At 39.2% G+C, this 17,618-nt stretch overlaps 1 protein-coding gene across 1 annotated transcript in view; it reads left to right on the plus strand.

Annotated features, from left to right (window-relative positions):
- Nucleotides 1-12,414, plus strand: part of ppp1r12a (protein phosphatase 1, regulatory subunit 12A) — an 85,058-nt gene extending 72,644 nt beyond the window's left edge. The window contains exons 14-18 of the mRNA XM_048607469.1: nt 160-250; nt 942-1,133; nt 6,446-6,608; nt 10,220-10,356; nt 12,307-12,414. Of these exons, the coding sequence (XP_048463426.1) occupies nt 160-250; nt 942-1,133; nt 6,446-6,608; nt 10,220-10,356; nt 12,307-12,414 (691 nt within the window). The remainder of the gene's footprint in view (nt 1-159; nt 251-941; nt 1,134-6,445; nt 6,609-10,219; nt 10,357-12,306) is intronic.
- The last annotated feature ends 5,204 nt before the right edge of the window (nt 12,415-17,618 follow it).

The following is a 17,618-nucleotide window of genomic DNA, read 5'->3' on the forward strand; positions in this document are numbered from 1 at the left end:
GTTGTCTCGGATTCTCCAGCATCTGCAGTTCCTACTATCTCTGTAAACAATCGTTAATGAGAATCCACTTGTGCGCAAGTTAGTAAGTAAATGATAATTTTGTTCAAACAAATTACAAGGCATGCTGTTTCCTGACATAACTCACTTATAATTTTCAAGGTCATATTTAACTCCTGTTCGAGATGAAGAATCTGAGTCACAAAGAAAAGCCAGGTCGAGACAAGCTCGGCAGTCAAGAAGGTCAACACAGGTAAGTTTTAGTCTTTCCTTCCTTGGTTCAGAAAAACTTTTTTCTTGAATCGTCCATCTCCCATGTTGATGTTGCTTTTGTATGTGGCTGTAAGACCAGGTCAGAGGCTAGGAATTCTGCAGCAAGTAACTCAACTCTTGACTTCCAAAAGCCTCTAATACAACGCAGAAGCCCTGTGTGTGATCAAACCGTTTGCACTTGCCTAATGGGGTGTAGCTCCAGTGACACTCAAGAAACTTGCTAACTTGCAGGACAAGGCAGTCTGTTTGAATGGAATCCCATCCTCGACCTTGATGTTTATTGCCTGTCCCACTGATGCATTGTGACAGCAGTGTACCATGTGCAAGATTCACTGTTGTCAGGTGATGACCCTGCTGACAGTAGTTTCTCCGCATCTAGTCTTAGAGTTTTGAAACCCTGTATTAATTCTTTAAACTTTCTTGGCTCCAAGATGAATGCTCCCAGTTTCCATAGAAAACGGACAGTTCTTGTTCTGATCAATTTCCTTTGCACTCTCACTAAAGACTTGACATTCTGTCTAAGTGGGGTGGTCAGAGATGAACACAGTACTTCAGCTGAGGCCTCAGCAGTATTTTATAAAAGTAATATTCCTTTGGTTTAGGTACTGTTATGGCATGAGGGATGTATGATGAACCATGATGACTGAATATTGAAAAATACTGTCTTTCAGGGTGTAACACTAACAGACCTACAAGAAGCTGAGAAAACGATTGGGAGAAGTCGTTTAGACCGTCGAACTCGAGAACAGGAAGAAAAAGAAAAGGAGGAAAAGGAAAAGCAAGATAGAGAAAAGCAAGAGGATAAGAATCGAGTGGAAACTCAAGATGACGAGAGACAAAGGTTTAGTAAAAACACCGAAGAGGTATTTGGTCTTAATGAAAAGAAAATTACATGATTTAGTCAGTAAACACTATTTCAAGAATGCAATGCTTTAATTTTCATTAAATACGTCACACTGACTTTGTGTGAATTCTTTTGGTTTTGTTGAAGTGATGTGCTTCACTTGCACACAAGTCTTAGAATGCCGTTGTAGCTTGGTGGTATGCACAGTCTCCTGCACCTTATCCAGTCCTCAAGGTAACATTGTTGTACCAGTCTATCTATTCTAACTGAAAAGGTGATCCCCTCTTTCAAGTTGGTGTTACACTCCACCATTAAATGTGACATAAATGACAGAATCTTCTGTCTCTGTATTGCTGGGAAGATATTTGGAAGAGAGTTGGCAAACTGTCAGCGCCAGGGGAAATGCAGAACAACAATTTGTTGATCAACCTAAATGCTGAGGAATTAGACATAAGGGCCTATGGAAAATTGTGGCAAAATTTAGCTGTCCAGGATCCTCTTCAGGATGGTACAACAATTCTACAATGCCTTTGTATGGCCTAAATGGTAGAGTCTTTTGCTGACTTAGCAGTTAGAAATGGAATGAAGTATGTCTATGATAAGACTTCCCCTCTTGAGCATGACATTTTCTGCTTTGTATTCTGAACCAATCTGTATTAAGTGCAGCAAATTTAAATTTGACTTTAAATTTATTTAAATTTAGTACATTTGACTTCATTGCTCAAACCTTTGAATACAGGACTTGGAACGTGATGTTGAGGTTGAACAGTATATTGGCAAGGCCTCTTCTGGAGTACTCTGTCCAGTTCTGGTCTCCCCGTTGTGGGAAGGATATTATTAAGCAGGAAAGGGTTCCGAAGAGATTTACCAGGATGTTTCCGGGTATGGAGGCTTTGAGTTATAAGGAGAGGCTGGGATTTGTTTCCACTAGAGCATAGGAGGTTGAGAGGGATATCGATGAGGTAAATGACAAGTCTCTTTTCCCTAGAGTGGGTGGTTTCAAGACTAGCAGGGCATTTTTTCAAGATGAGAGGAGAGAGATGTGAAAAAAGACAAGAGGGGCAATTTTTTTTACAGTGGTTCGGGTGTGGAATAAACTATAGAGGAAGTGTTGGATGCAGGTACAGTTGTTATGTTTAAAAGACATTTGAATAAATACATGATTAAGAAATGTTTGGAAGGATATGGGCCCAGCGCAGGAAGGTGGGGCCTGGTTTAGTTTGGGATTATGGTCAGCATAGACTGGTTGGACCAAAAAGTCTGTTACCGTGTTGTAAGACTCTAAATTTTGCACAGATGGAAAGGCCCTCAATTTGAGGAGACTGCAAACAATAAACAAAGGGTATGAAGCAGTGCCTTTGTAACTTTCTTTTCATCGATGGCTCTGTTTTCAATGCTTGTTCAGATTGATAAACGTAGCATATCATGGGTAGCTCATCGTCCATATGTGCTCACTGTCCATATGTGCATTACCAACCTGCATCACACAGACTCTGCAAAACTGACTATTGAAGTCAGTGATCAAAGGCTTGAGGCATTCCAAAATTTAGCTACCTTGGCAGCACCCAAACCAGAGCTGTTAACCATTGGTATCAAAGTCAAGACTGGCACGAATGAACCCAGCATTGCCTTTGGCACGTTTTGAAGATGTTTCTTCAAGCAAAGAAGAATTATTTTCTGAAGAAAAGTGAAGGGATGTTTGTCCTTCCTACTTAGGTGTTTGCTTGAAATATGGATTGTAACAAGGCTGCATGGATGCAAACATGCAACATCACTTAGAATGACTGACTTGCTGAGACTACTTGAGATCGGATAGCAAGGCAAGATTCCTAATAAGGAAGTTCTCTACCCGACTGACACATGCCACGTTGACTGGGTAGACTAAGTGTGAAAGGCATAGAGGGGATGGAATACTTGAATGCATCCAGGTGAGTTTTTTAAGCCACGTGGAAAGTCTTGGAAAGAGGCAGCAGTACTAGATCTAATTTTAGGCAACGAAACCCAGCAAGTGATAGAAATGTCACTAACATTATATTGATAATCCCCACAACTCAATAAGATTTAAGGTAATTATGGAAAAGGACAATAACAAACTGAGAGTAACTTCTGAATTGGTTGATTTTAGTAAAAGACAGGATCTGACTGTGGGCTGGAAGCAGCCACTTTTCATCAAAACGTATATCAGAACGGTAGGATTCATTCAGAAAGAAGAGTGAAAGTGCAGGGCCAACATATTCCCTTGACTGTAAAAGGTGGGACTAACAAGTCCAGGGAACCCGAGATAGCAAAGCTCAAGGGACAAACCAGGTTGGATGAGAGAGAAGAGGGCTGACATGAAGTGCTCAAAACAGCAAAAAATTCTCAACTTGTAGAATGTATACAAGGTTTTCAAAAATAAAAGCAGTGAAAAGGGAGCATGAGAAAACGCAACTGGTTAAAATGAAAGAAAATGCAAAGGCATTTGATAGTGCATTATTGGCAAGAGGAAGACTAGGGAAAAAGTAGGGCTGTGTAACCCCAATTCTCACACAAATTGGGTAAATCAAATTGACCAAGATAGCCACCAGGAAAAATTTGCAGTGTGCATTTTGGGCGGTTTCCTCGAACAATATGTTGTGGAACTGATCAGGCTATTTTGGATCTAATATTGTGTAATTAGGTTGCTTTAATAAATTATTTCAGTGTAAAAGATCCCTTGGAGAGCAATGAATGCAACATGGCAGAATCTAGCATTTAGTTTGCTTTCTACCCAAGGTTCTCATTCTCAATGTGCTAAACTTAAATGTTGTTATAAAGCAATGAGAGCAGAGTTGGCTGGACTGGACTAGGGAAGGTGTTTGTCAGCTAAGATGGTTGAGGAGCAATGTCATACATTTAAGAAAATAGCTTGTGACTCATAGCAAAGAGGTATCCCAGTGAGGAGAACGAATTCTAAATGGGATGAACAAACCATTGTTAACCACCAAAGTTGAGAATAGTATCAGATTTGAAGGCATAAACATGTACAGTGTGGCAGAGATTTTTGATAATTGAGAGAATTGGTAAAGTTTTAAAAGCAAACAAAAGATAATTTTAAGAGGGGAGAAAATAAACAGTAAACCTGCAAGTGATATCTAGACATCCAGCAAGGGTTTCCTTTAACTATAAAAGGGAAGAGAGAGCCAAAGTGAATCTAGGCCGCTTAGACAATGAGACAAGGGAAATAATGGGAAATCAAAAACTAGTGGAAGAGTTGAATAAATACTTTATCAGTCTTCATAGTGGAAGATACTATATCATTACAAAATAAAATAAATAATCAAGGTACTGAAAGGTGGGAAGTATAAGACCGATAGGTTTCCTCATCTTGATAGGTTGCATTCTATGGTTTTTTTTAAAAGTAGCTACAGAAAGTTGAAGCCTCTGTACAGTCAGGTACTGCAGGATTTGGTTTAGGTCCCTTGCTGTTTGTGTTGCACAAAAATAATCTAGACATGAATGTCAGAGCTATGATCAGTGAGTTTGCAGATCTCAGTAGTGAGGAGGAAAGCCTTGAACTATAAGGCATTTATTAGAAGAGCTGGTCAAGTGGACAGAACAGTGATAAATATTGTTTTATTGCCGAAAAGCATGGGGTGATTTTTTTTTTTTTGTTTTGGGAGGACTAACAACAAGGAAATAGAAGGACTTAGAGAACATTGCTGTTCATGTTCATTGATCATTGAAGGCAATAGTTAGATCTTGGTTAAGAAGGCATATGGGGTACTTGGCTTTATTAGCCAAGGCATTGCATACAAGAGCCAGGGATGTTATGATGGACTTGTATTGGGTCACAAGTGCAGTTTTGTTCTGGTCACCACACTATTGTTGATAGGGCATTTGTCCTATAATGTGGATTCCAAATCTGCACACAGTACTCTAGCTGAACAGTAAACATCAGTGTCGCAAGTCCAGAGCTGGCTCTTTGGTAATAATATGTCAAGATCCTGGAGCTCCTTCCAAACAGCACTGTGGTTATCCCTCACACCCAAGGACTGCAGCAGTTTATGAAGCCAGTGTTTGTGTTCTTGAGGGCAGTTAGGGATGAACAATAAATGTTGGCCTACCCAGCAATGACTACATTTGTGAAAAAAATAGAGATTTTCAAAAGAAGTGCCCAACAGGCAATAGATTTTTTTTTTCTGATTAGTCATATTTGAACACATTAAGCTTCAAATGCAATTTGTTGAATTCTTGTTCATGCATGGTATTCTTTAATTTCAAATGACTTGGGTTTTCTAGAAAGTTGTATGCTGAAGACCAGCACTGGAGCTGAGCTTTACACATTGTTTTAAGCATTTCTTTACGAAGACATGCAAGCAAACTCAGTACCCGATGATGATGCTCACCAGTGCACCTTCATTTGGATTGCTGCTGTTCTGTCCGTTGCCAGTGTAATGCCAACATTGGGAACCAGCCATTTGCTTTCACAGTTGGAGAGTATGTCAGCAATAACCTGTCAAGGTTTTTGAGTCTCATTCAACTAATTCGCCGTGAAATTCTTTGAGACCTCGATGCCTTGCTCAGTGTCTTTAGAATCTCCATGCTGCGCTATATGTGGATAAAACACTTAGTGATGAGCTTACACTTCCTTTGGTTTCTTTAAATGGTGCCATGTAAACCATTAGTCCCAAAATTAAGAATGAGTAAAAAGATTAGTGATCTCTATGAATGAAATATCATTTTGTGCATTCCACCCAGTGAAGGTGTACTCTAGCTGGTCAAAGGATTTGTGGGCCCCTATTGTTGTAGGTGGGTTATATCTAGATTTTAGTTGTACATGAAGTCTTTGGCAGCTCAACTGAACTGTTTTACATGGTCATCTTTCCTTCTTGCACCCTACCCACTCTACTGAAGGATGTTGAATGAAAGAGACTGCCTAGTGTCTAGGCTGGTTGTCATCATTGAAATTTTGCCATCCTTTTAAGCTTCAGGCCATTTTAGGGTGTTGGGAATTGCTGATTCATTTTAATTATCATTTAAAATGATTTGATGCAGAAGGTATCAGACTTTATTGGATGTAGGTTTAGGACAACGCATGCAGCTTATCTTTAAAAACAACCTGCAATCACCTACTCTGTGTGAAGCGAACTATTTCTCTGCAAACCGTGCTAGGTAGTTACTGCGCCTGAATGTTGCAGACAGTTTCCCAATGAAAGGGGCTCAGAAGGGTGAATAATTCATCAGTAATTTGCTGAAAACTCGTTACCTTTTTTAAAAAAAATAGCTTTCACTGTATGCATTGTAAATGTTTTTGGTGCAAGTTTCAACATTCTCAGCGTCGTTGTAAAATTTCCCAACTTTCTTTCAAAGCCTTATCAACGCATGAGGTCGAGTACCACGACAACTTCAACTGCCACCATCTCTGCCTTCAATAGTTCATATGTTGCATCCCAACAAAATCGACCGAACAGCCTTATTGGCATCACGTCTGCTTACTCTGTGTACAACCGAGGCTCTGGAGAAGTGGATAAAGGTAAAGTTGCGATGTTTGTGCAAGATCTTTGAGCACGAACTAAGTTCGAGTCTGTGACTCAATACTTGCTCTACTTGTGTGCTTCAAAATCAAATGATTTTGTTTAATTTCTTTTTGAAATGAGTTCACAGGCATCTTTTATGTTACGCCATGCGCATACAGAATCCAGTATATTTGTATACCTTGGCAAACTTTTTTTTTCTCTGATCTGGGGAACAATTTTATAGGGAACATGATCAGATCCAGTACTTTGGCACTCAGTGTACTAAGTGGATAGAATGAATTTTAGTAAAAGCTGGTTGACAGTGGATTATTGACCATTGGACAAAATCATACTCCAGCAGATAATTCAATATCACATTAAAAAAAAATCACTTCCCCTAAAGCATCCACAGACATTAGCTGTTTAACAGCTGGCATTGGACTCGATCGTTGAGGTGATCTGCACTACCCTCTAGGTGCAACAGCAAGTGCGAGATATTTTCTAATCAACCTATTCAGAGATTATTACATACCTCTGGAGTAGATGGGACTTGAACCTGGGCCTCCTGGCTCAGACGTGGGAACACTATAGTTGCGCCACCGGAGCCCCTGACAGCAAGCACTAGCCTCTTCATTGTTACTGTTTTTTTTAAAATTTACAACAGTGAGGCAGTTTAAAAGGGATGAATTGGATGTTCTGTTTTGCAACATCCTGAGGTCGTGAAAAGTGTGGTATGAATGCAAGGCACTGAAGTACATTGACTTCTGTCATTCTATAATATGTGCAGAGTCCTGTGACTCATTAGTTATTTTATATCCAGTATAGACATTGCACGTGCCCACTTTCTGGGGAATATGAGATGATTTGAGGGAGCAGAGCTTCAGAGTACATTTAAACATGCAGTTATGGCAGTGCTGAAGTCTGTCGTTGGACAGTCTAGGACCAGAGGGAATAGTCTCAGAATAAAGGGGTACCAATTTAAAATTGAGGCGAGGAGCAATTTCTTTTGAGGGTTGAGTGTCTTTGGAACTCCTTGCCACAGAGAGCTGTGGTGGCAAAGTATATGTGTATGTTTAAGGCTGAGATAGATGCTTCAGCAGTGCAGTGAACGAAGAACAGTAGGCCAGTTGGCCCACTAAGACTGTGCCTCCGCATGATGCCTTTCTAAACTAAAAATCTTTTGCTTCACTATTTGTATCCCTCTGTTACACTCCTATTCGTGTATCTGTCAAGATGCTTCTTAAACGTTGCTTTTGTATCCCCCTCCTCCTCCACCCCCAGCATTGCATTCCATTTCCTTGCCACTCTGTGCTTTTGGGAAAAAAAAAACTTGCGCCTCACATTTCCTTAGTAATTGACATTTCTACCCTGCAAAAAAGACTCCAGCTAAACATTCTATCCATGCCTTTCATAAATGTTTAAACATCTATCAGGTTGTTCCTCTCCATTGAAAGCATGTGGCAACCAGAACTGAGTAAAATTCCAAATGTGACCTAACTAAAGTTCTGTACAGCTGCAACATGACTTGTCAATTTTTATAGTCTCTGCCATGACCAATGAAGGCAAGCATGTCACATGCCACCTTGTCCACCTTATCCACTTCTGTTGCTACTTTGAGGGAAATGTGGACCTGTACGCTGAGATCCCTCTATGTTGATGATACCTAGGGTTTCTAGCATTACTGTACAATTCGCCTCTTGCATTAGATCTTCCAAAATGTTCCAACTTGCATTTTTCTGGATTAAATTCGATTTGCCATTTCTCCTCCCAAGTCTCCTGTATCCTGTTGTATCTTCTGGCAATCCTCCTCATGACTGCAGGTCCCTCAATCTTTGTGTCATACTAATTCGGCCACCTACATTCTCCGTCAAATCATTGACGTATGTTACAGATGACAGAAGTCCCACTGCTGATCCCTGTGCAAAACCGCTGGTTACAGATCTCCATTCAGGAAAATGCTGCTACTCTCTCTTCTATGATTAAGCAAGTTCAGCAACCTGCTCGCTGCGGAGCTAGTAACTTCACCTTTTGTATTAGCCTACCAAGAGGAACCTTGTGAAATGCCTTGCTAAAGTCCACACAGACAACATCTATTGCCCTGTCCTCATCAATCATCTTTGTCACTTCCTCAAAAAACTCAATCAGGTTTGAAAAGCATGACCTTCTGTGCGTAAAGCCATGTAGCCTATCTCTCATGTCCATATTTTTCCAAACTTGAGTAAATCCCATCCTGTTGAATGATGGGCAAAAACCTAGATATTCTAGTAGAGAATTATGTGGGAACATGTGTAGCTATGCAATATATTGTTCTTGGTTGAAGTGAGTTAATTGTTTTTAAGACAGAGGTAGATAAATTTTTGGAATGCAGGCAGTGAAGGGTTATTTTGATTAGATGGAATGTGGAATTTGAAATGCAAACCCATTGTGGTCTTACTGAATGGCGGAGCAGCCCTGAGGGGCTGAATGCTCTCCTTCCATCTTGTGTCTTTACGTTGGGCTCTTGCGATGTGGCAACCACCTCATCCAAGGAGCAATCTGGTGACTCTTCACTATACTGCCTCCAATACAAGTATATCCTGCTTTAAATATGGAAACCAAAACTGCACAGAATTCTGTGCCTGGACTTACCATAGTCCTGTACTGTTGTAGCTCCTACCACTGCCTCATTCTGCAAGCCAATCTCCTTAAATGAAAGTCCAGCATTCCTGATTGTTTGCATGCAAGTACACAGAGCATTATGAATTCCTCATGAACACCCAAACCTCTCTGAATATCAGACTGGGCATTTATCTCTTTCACTAAGAAGTGGAAATTACCTGCATGTGTAGTAACTCAAAACAGTGTTTGAGGAGAGATAAATATAGTTTGTCAAGGTATGTCTCTTAAGTGACCTTTCTAATTTTCCTTCTTTTTTTTATATCAGTTTCCACTCTAATTAAAGACAAAAACAATCAAACGTTTGTTTGTGGCTGTGAAATGAATTGTGCCAAGTTTCCCCAGTTGAGAGATTGTTCAAATGTGGATGATTTGACAACTCACTTGTGTACCTTTTTCACCAGGCCTTATTCAGTGTTCAAGATGCTCAACTAGCTCGGCATAAACCATATTTTACATTTGAGTCCTTCTGCATCAGTGTGATTCAATTCAGGAGTTTGTGAACCATATTGGTATAAATAAATATTCAAACCTCCATCAAATTAATTTGCAAAAGTAAGCTGGTTTAAGCTGTCTTAATGTAGAGACCTGAAATAGTCATGGCTATAGTGTAAATTTTCTATCGATAGATTAGGTAAACATTCAGTTCTGAAGAAGGTTCGCTGAACACAAAATGTTAACTCTGCTTTCTCTCCACAGATGCTGCCTGACCTGTTGAGTTTTTCCAGAAATTTCTGGTTTTGTTTTTGATTTCCATCAGCTTTCTTTGGTTTTTCGAGGTCTTTGGTTTTTTTGTTAGATGGGCATCTGTTTGTGTATGAAGTAAGATTTAAATATTTCTGTTACATTTAATTTCCAAGCTAAAAGCTGTAGAAGAACAATGTGTGCGATGGATGCGTTGCCTTAGTAAATTTGATGGGAGCATGGCTTCCTTGTTGGTTAAAGGAAGAAACTTTTTTTTTGATTTAACTAGAAATGGACAAAAGGGAGGATGAGAGAGATGGAGAAGAGAAATTAGATGACAAGTCACAAAATAAACCATCAATAAGAGAGCGTCGGCGGCCAAGGGAAAAGCGGAGATCAACAGGTGTTTCTTATTGGACGCAGGATGTAAGTCTAACTTCACCTTTTTTTTTAAAAATAATGCCGTTTTTAGTTCTTTTGGGGTAGTTCTTTCAGCAATCGGTTGTTAATCCTTTTGTCATATACAGTTTATTTAATCTCTACAAAGAACATGTCAGAAACTGTTTGGTTCCAGTGTTTCTTCTGGGGCTGTATCATTGCAAATAATCCACTAATTTGTTGGATAATTTGTGCTTGCTCTGTCCACAGTGTGATCTTATTAATTAATATTCACAAACATCAAACAGCAAAAGTAGGCTTCCGCGTAAATTCTTCAATGGCTGATGGAGGTGGGAAGAGGCTAGTGTCTGTAGAAGTCTGTAGAAACTCTGGAAGTGTGAGCAGTAAGGATGTACACTCCTCGGGCTATGTGAAGTTGTTTTAGGAATGCTCTATATTAAACAGTGGAAGCAACTAACATTCAGCAAGAGGGAGAAAGGGAAGATGGTTCTGCACTAAATCCTGCCTGCCTAGTGTCATTGCTCTGTTTAGTCGAGTCTATAGTTGCTCCTGCCCCATGACTTGAACATTTTGCATCTTGCAACATCCTGCACTGGCCCACAAAGTCTGATTTTTGAAGGAATTACTTTTTAAGTACCGTTTCATTGAAGTTAGCAGTTCTGTGGCCAGGAATTCACTTTCTACCTCTCCAATGTCTGTCACTGACTTGAAAGCACAAGTCAAGGATGTGATGGAATATTCTGCATTGCCTGGATGATTGCAGCTCCAATGTTATTTAAGAAGTTTGATACCATCCAGGACTAAGTAGCCGAATTAATTGGCACCACATCCACTGCATCACTCCCTTCATTCATACATTCCCTTCCTTCATGGCAGCAATGGGTTCCATCATAAGATGCACTGCAGAAAATTATCAAGACTCCTCCAACAGCCTCCTTCCAAACCTATGACTGTTGCCACCTAAAAGTGCAAAGGTAACAGATGCCTGGTAACATTGGCACCTATAAGCTCCCCTCTGAGCCATTCTGGAAACTTCAGAATGGCATGGTGGGCATCTGTACACCCCAGAGACCCCCCAAGGAATAAGGTCACTCATCACCAATGTCTTCAGGTCAATTAGCTATGAGCAATAAATGCTTGTCAACTGGTAACAATCGTATTAAGAACAAGTGGGGAACAAAAATTGTGACCTTGGTAATTTCAGGTCTGGAATTTCTTTCACAAGCTAGACATTGTCTCAAACTCTTTCCTTTCCGTTATGACTCTACCTGAGCCAAGCTCTTTCTGGCTCAGTATGTTTCCACTTTCCCTTTGGAAGTGCCCTGGGATCTTCTTTTTCTTTAAAGGCACTCGATACGTGTATGTTTTTAGTACATAAAATCTTTCTGAAATTTGTAAATTTTATTGGTAATATTTGTTTACAGCTTGCATTTCTCTGCTGAGGAGCTGTATCATTTCTCCCTGAAACATAATTTATTGAAGGTATTAATTAAAAGTTCTGTGCACAGTGTCCAGCATGAGCTTTCTTTTTTGTTTCTGAGAGATCAGAGGGGATGGTTTTTAAGACTGTTTTGAACATTATGACTGCTGTGGTCAGGCTAGACAAAAGCAAGCCATCACCACCTGTTGAACTTTGAATCTTAAACATATTGTACATGACACTTTGGGGAAGATTTTCTCCCATGAAACTAGTTTGTTGCATTCAAACAGATTTTATTTGTAGAGCATTGTACATGTGTGTTTGGAGCCCTGTATCTTCAGTAACATTGCCATTCTCTAAATCTAAGCCTTGAGTTACTCTAGTATTAATAGCTGTTTATTGCATGGGAGCAGGCTGACTGCAGGATATGCAACTGATCTGATTGTACCAATTGCAGAATAAGCCTTGGATTACCCATGACGAATTCCATGAAGCAAGTCACCAAGTAGTTTGAATTTACTTGATTTTTACCTGACAGCTGTAACTGTTATTTACAGAGTGATGAAAATGAACAGGAACAGCAGTCTGACACAGAAGATGGGACAAACAAAAAATGTCAGGTAATTACTTTCTCTAAGTACTCAATGTTGAAATGTTTCTCCTAGAATAGTGGCAGAAATTTATGCTCGAAAACTTAAGTTCATGCACTCCTGTGTGAGCTTGCATGTGCTTGAATTTCAGGCTCAGCTTTATTTGAGCCAAAATTGGTGGAAACACTTGAAAATGAATTACTTTTCAACTGAATGGATTTTGTTTGTTGTAATATTTGTGACATTTGCTATGTTCTGTTTATGAGAACATTGATGTTCCAAATTATGCTTGACGCAGATTTACGACAATGGGTTCTGCTGCATGTAATAATAAATCAGCATTGAACATGCACGTATTTGGACATTTGGTGCTACTTGGTAAAAGGACTTCTGAGGAATTCTTGGATCAAAATGTATTTTGAAGGAATGTTGTGTTTTCTGGAAATCTACGTGACGAATTTCAAGGCTCCTGATATTTTTTGTAATGTCTAATGTTTTAATTGGGCCGGCATTAAACCAATAGAGGGGGTCCTGATTCAACAAAAATGGTTTGTTCCTTTCACAAACTTAACGTGCTTAAGATGAATAAGTGTATTGTTTTCAGACAAGAACCAAGGTTGATCGGACAAAGTCTCTTAGATTTGGTTCAGACTTATTTGTACTTGCTCTTTTTTTTTCATATTATGTTAGAAACATTACTCCTTGCATGTTAAGATTTAGAGTGCTGCCTTCCATGTGGAGTTAAGAATTTCAATTGTCTTTTCCTGGTGTATTTTAAAAAAAGGTGTATGATTCCGTAACAGTTTACAGAAAGGCATTCTGTATCCCAGCAATCTTTAATAACAATGAAATTCTCCCTCTTTCTTTATTTTGTTGATAACTTCTCTTGTCATTAACAACTCAATCAGTAGAACTCATTTTCTCCCACTTTTACCTGTTATAATTTTGAACACTTCCATTGCACGTCCTTGTTACTTATTTCCATGAAAAGAGCTCTTCACCCCATTGCCTCATTAACTTCTCCAGTACATTCTTCATGCTCTTTTAATTGTTCCTAAAGAAAGATTCCCCCAAAACTTAACATGGCTGTCTAACTTCAACCTGCCTTATTTTTGTATAGGTGCATTCTTGTTTCTAATTCTGTACCTCGAATCCCCAAGGTCCCTTTAGTATTTAGGTTTTTGTCGACTTTTGTACTGTTAATATTTCTTGAAAATATTTACACGCCTGTGCTTTGAATCTTTCTGCTGCAATCCTTTTTCTTAATTTTCTCGAAGGGTATGTGGACTTGGTCAGAAATTAAGAAATTAATATCTTGTGCCTCGCTAATTGCCCTTGAAGATGGCGATGAGCCTCCGATAATCATTGAGACCATCCTGTTTGTGTAGAACCACGGCAGTGTTAGGGAAGGAGTTCCAAGATTTGGAGCCATTGACTGGAGGAATGGAAGTATGGTTCCACATCAGGCTGGTGTATGGCTTGTAGGGGAGACTTCAGGTGGTGGTGTTTGCATGCATGTGCTGCCCATGTCTGAGTTTGATAAATGTTGTGCATTTAAAAGATGCTATAGAAAACTTGAGTTGCAAAAGTGAATTTGTCTGTGCACAATTCAGCCATGTATATCCATAGTGGAAGAAAATGTTTCAGCTGGCAGGTGTTGATCTCGAGGGCTTTTTGATTCTGATGGTGCCAAGCTTCTTGAGTATTGGAGCTACACTGATCTAGGTATATGGACAGTTGGAAATGAATTACTAGATGTGAAATTCCCACCTTTGGCTTATTCTCATAGGCGAAGCATTTATGTCTGGTCCATTTCAGTATCTGCTAATTATAACCTCCAAAGATGATGATAGTGGGGAATTCAGCAGTGGTCATATTTTGAATGTCGTGGGGAGGTGGGTAATTTTTTTTGTTGGAGATGGTCATTGCCTTGCAGTTGTGCGACACTCATGTTTGCTAACACGGACTTCATCAAAATCTGAAGTTCCAAATGGAACTGGATACTGTATAGTCATCAGCAAATATCTCGATTTATCTAATGATGGAAGGAAGCTCAATGAAGTTGCTGAAGATGGTTGCCCTGAACAACTCTTGCAGCAATGTTCCAGGATTGCGATAAGTGGCCTCTTAATGACAACAAATGTTTCTTTATTCGGTATGACTCCAACCTGGAGAGAACTTCTTGCAATTCCCATTTGCTTAGAATTTATCTGGGCTCTTTGATGTGACTCTGAATCAAATTTAGAGTCTTAAAAGGAAATTGCCATCCTTTTTGGTCTAATTTAAAATCTGCTTCTGTCAATAATGCAGACTAAGCCTCCATCTGTCATATTGGTAGCTATATGGTACGTTTGAAATAATCTGTTGTATAATCAGCCTTTTAGACAATCATTAGTTGGGACTGCACTTTGTAAATTGCTAACACCTACATATTTGCTTGGCAAAAGTGAACCACTGTGCTGGGGGAATGAAGAAATGACAACTGATCAGGTTAATTGAGAAAATGCGTTGAGCAAGTGATGGACTTGCATTAAATTAATGTTTGAGAATAACTCACATCACTCTTTACCAGCAAAGGAAATATACTTTTAATGCTTGCAAATTGGTTGAAAATTGACTTGTATGCCATTGGCTTTATATTAGTGTAAGCCGATCTCTGTTACATATGGAAACTCTTTTTAGCAACAGAATGATTACTGTTCTGTGGTCACATCAACAGTTTCATGGTCTTTGTTTAGTAGGATATCATTTGGGAGAAGTTACTTTATATTTTTCAGAGTTTGTACAAATATTATGAAGGCAGGGTATGCAGCTGTTGGACCAATAGAGGATCATTAATAACCTCAGAATTTCCAAAAATCCTTCTCAGCTGAAGAAGCACTTTTGAAGCATAGCCATTGCAGCAATGTTTTAGTTCATCATTTGTAATCATAATTATGTTTGATCTTTTTAGTTTTGGTAGCATAGTTGTGCAATTTGATTGACATTTCCAAATTACTGTTTGATTTTGGTCATGACAAAGCTAGGGTGCGGATGTGGAAAGCAATTTCTCAGACTTGGATGGATGGAAAGCTGTCACTACTGGGCAGTGACTGAGTTTAATTTGAAAGCAAAACTGGAGTCGTTATTTGAAAAGGAAATGGAACCTAGATTGATTCGACATCAGCCTCCTGTGTTGTTTCTTTTCTGCATTCTTTGGTAGTCTTGAAAAGTTAGTTATGTTTAGACCCATTGGGATAGCAGCTGGGAGTTAGTCATTGCAGTTCCTGGCAAATGCTCAAGATTCTAAATCCTAAATCGAAGGCAAGGGTTTTAGTGATGGGATTTGAAACAAATATGTGACACACTTGAAAGGATCCAGTTTAAAATCCTTCAAGCCACAGTGAATCTCTGAATCTAGTTGACATTTACAGTCATAGTAAGCTTAGATGCTCCACCAACCATGCAGGTTGCAGTAGACGGGTCTGATTGAATGTAGGCCATCAGAAGAGCCTGTAAAGCTTTGCAATATTGAATTTGAAAGTTACAGTTCAGAAGGACCAAGCATGTAAGTAATAATTGCTGCTAAGGGTTAAATTATAAAAGTGGATTGTTATTTCATGACTGTTGCTTAATTGAAAATATCTCATGGCATAATATTTGACCTTTGCCAATTGGATTTATGGTTAGTAGCTTCAATGTGTAAATTAATCATCTTGTATTTGGATGAAATGTCAAATTATAACTGAATTCTTAACGCAAACTCCATTCTAGTGTTCCAGGCTTAACGTTGTAGTAAAAGGAGGAACATCTGTTCTTGATTAAAACATTGATTGCTACATGAAAATACTTAAAAGGAACATTGTGCTCATAAATGAATAACCTCAATTAATATTAGTGCAAGGAAGTGCTTATGGTTATTGCTATCATTGGGAGAGTGCTTTGTTTAATATGTGTGGCTTTAACTGGCACATATATAGTGGTAATTGTAAATTACCAACTTTGATACTGTTGGCCTTTGTTATTTTTATTCCATTTTCATACTTTTGAAAATTGGGTTCTCAATTGCTCATTACTGCATAATTGGGAGGCAGCTGTATTGATTTGTTTAAAATCAATAAGGGTAATATCCTGATAACAGAATATTTCATTAAGGGCACTAAATTGATCCCTAACCCTTGGTTTTAGCTCCATATATTTGGGTTTTATTGCCCGGTTTATGCCTGGAAATTTCAAAAGAATATTATCCCATATCAACCTGTTTCAACATGTTATGACACAACTGGACAAGTGGAACTTGAAGCAAGATCTTCTGGCCCAGAGGAAGGGCCACTACTACTGTGCCACAGAACCCCCTTGCTTGGGAGTTTGTTCCCATTTTTTATTTCTTCATGGGAAGTGGGCATTGTTGACTAAGCCAGCATTTATTGCATATCCTTAATAGCCCAGAGAAGGTCATAGTGAGCTGTCACCTTGAACCACTGCAGTCCTGGGGTGTAAGGATACCCACAGTGCTGTTTGGAAGAGAGTTCCAGGATTCTGACCCAGACATTGAAGGAACAACCAATATATTTCCAAAATATATTGCGAGTGGTTTGGAGAATTGTGGTGCAGGTTGTGGTGGTCCCATGCACCTGCTATCCGTATCCTCCTTGGTCATACAAGTTGCAGGTTTTGAAGATATTGTGAAGGGCTTTTGGTGACTTGTGTCCTGCCTTCTGACTTGCATTAGTTCACAGAAACTGTTAGCCTGTAAATATTGGTCATGATGAAGTCATTTGCTGAGCTCGGTGAGAAGAACGGGATTGTTTGTTTTCAGTTTTGAATTCTTGACTGTAGAATTAAAATTGGAATTAGCTTTATTGTTGCATGTACTCAAATGAGTGCAGTGAAAAGTTTAGAAATCATCACTGTGGTGATATCTCAGGTACAACAGTACCTAGCTACAGATTCTTAGGGGGGGAAAAGAATTGGAAAATAAAGAAATAAAAAGTTATGAATAACAGTCCTTTCAACCCAGTCCATGCCGCCCCTAGCAAACAGTCTGTACCAAGCCTTGTCTCCAGACTGCGCCAGGTTTCACGTCGAGGCTTTCGAGGTTATAGTATGTATTTGGTTTAGTTTTGCTGGTGGTTATGATAAGGATCTGTTGAGCGACAAAACAGCACACCATGTGACTGTCTATATGGGAATTGGATTTGGAAAGGGAAATAAACTGAAAATATCTGAATAGTTCTGCAGGTTAAAGCAGAGGGTTTATATAAATTGAATCAGAGATAGTAGGAACTGCAGATGCTGGA

Source organism: Rhincodon typus, chromosome 18 (assembly GCF_021869965.1).
Source record: "Rhincodon typus isolate 14 chromosome 18, sRhiTyp1.1, whole genome shotgun sequence".
NCBI lineage: Eukaryota > Metazoa > Chordata > Chondrichthyes > Orectolobiformes > Rhincodontidae > Rhincodon > Rhincodon typus.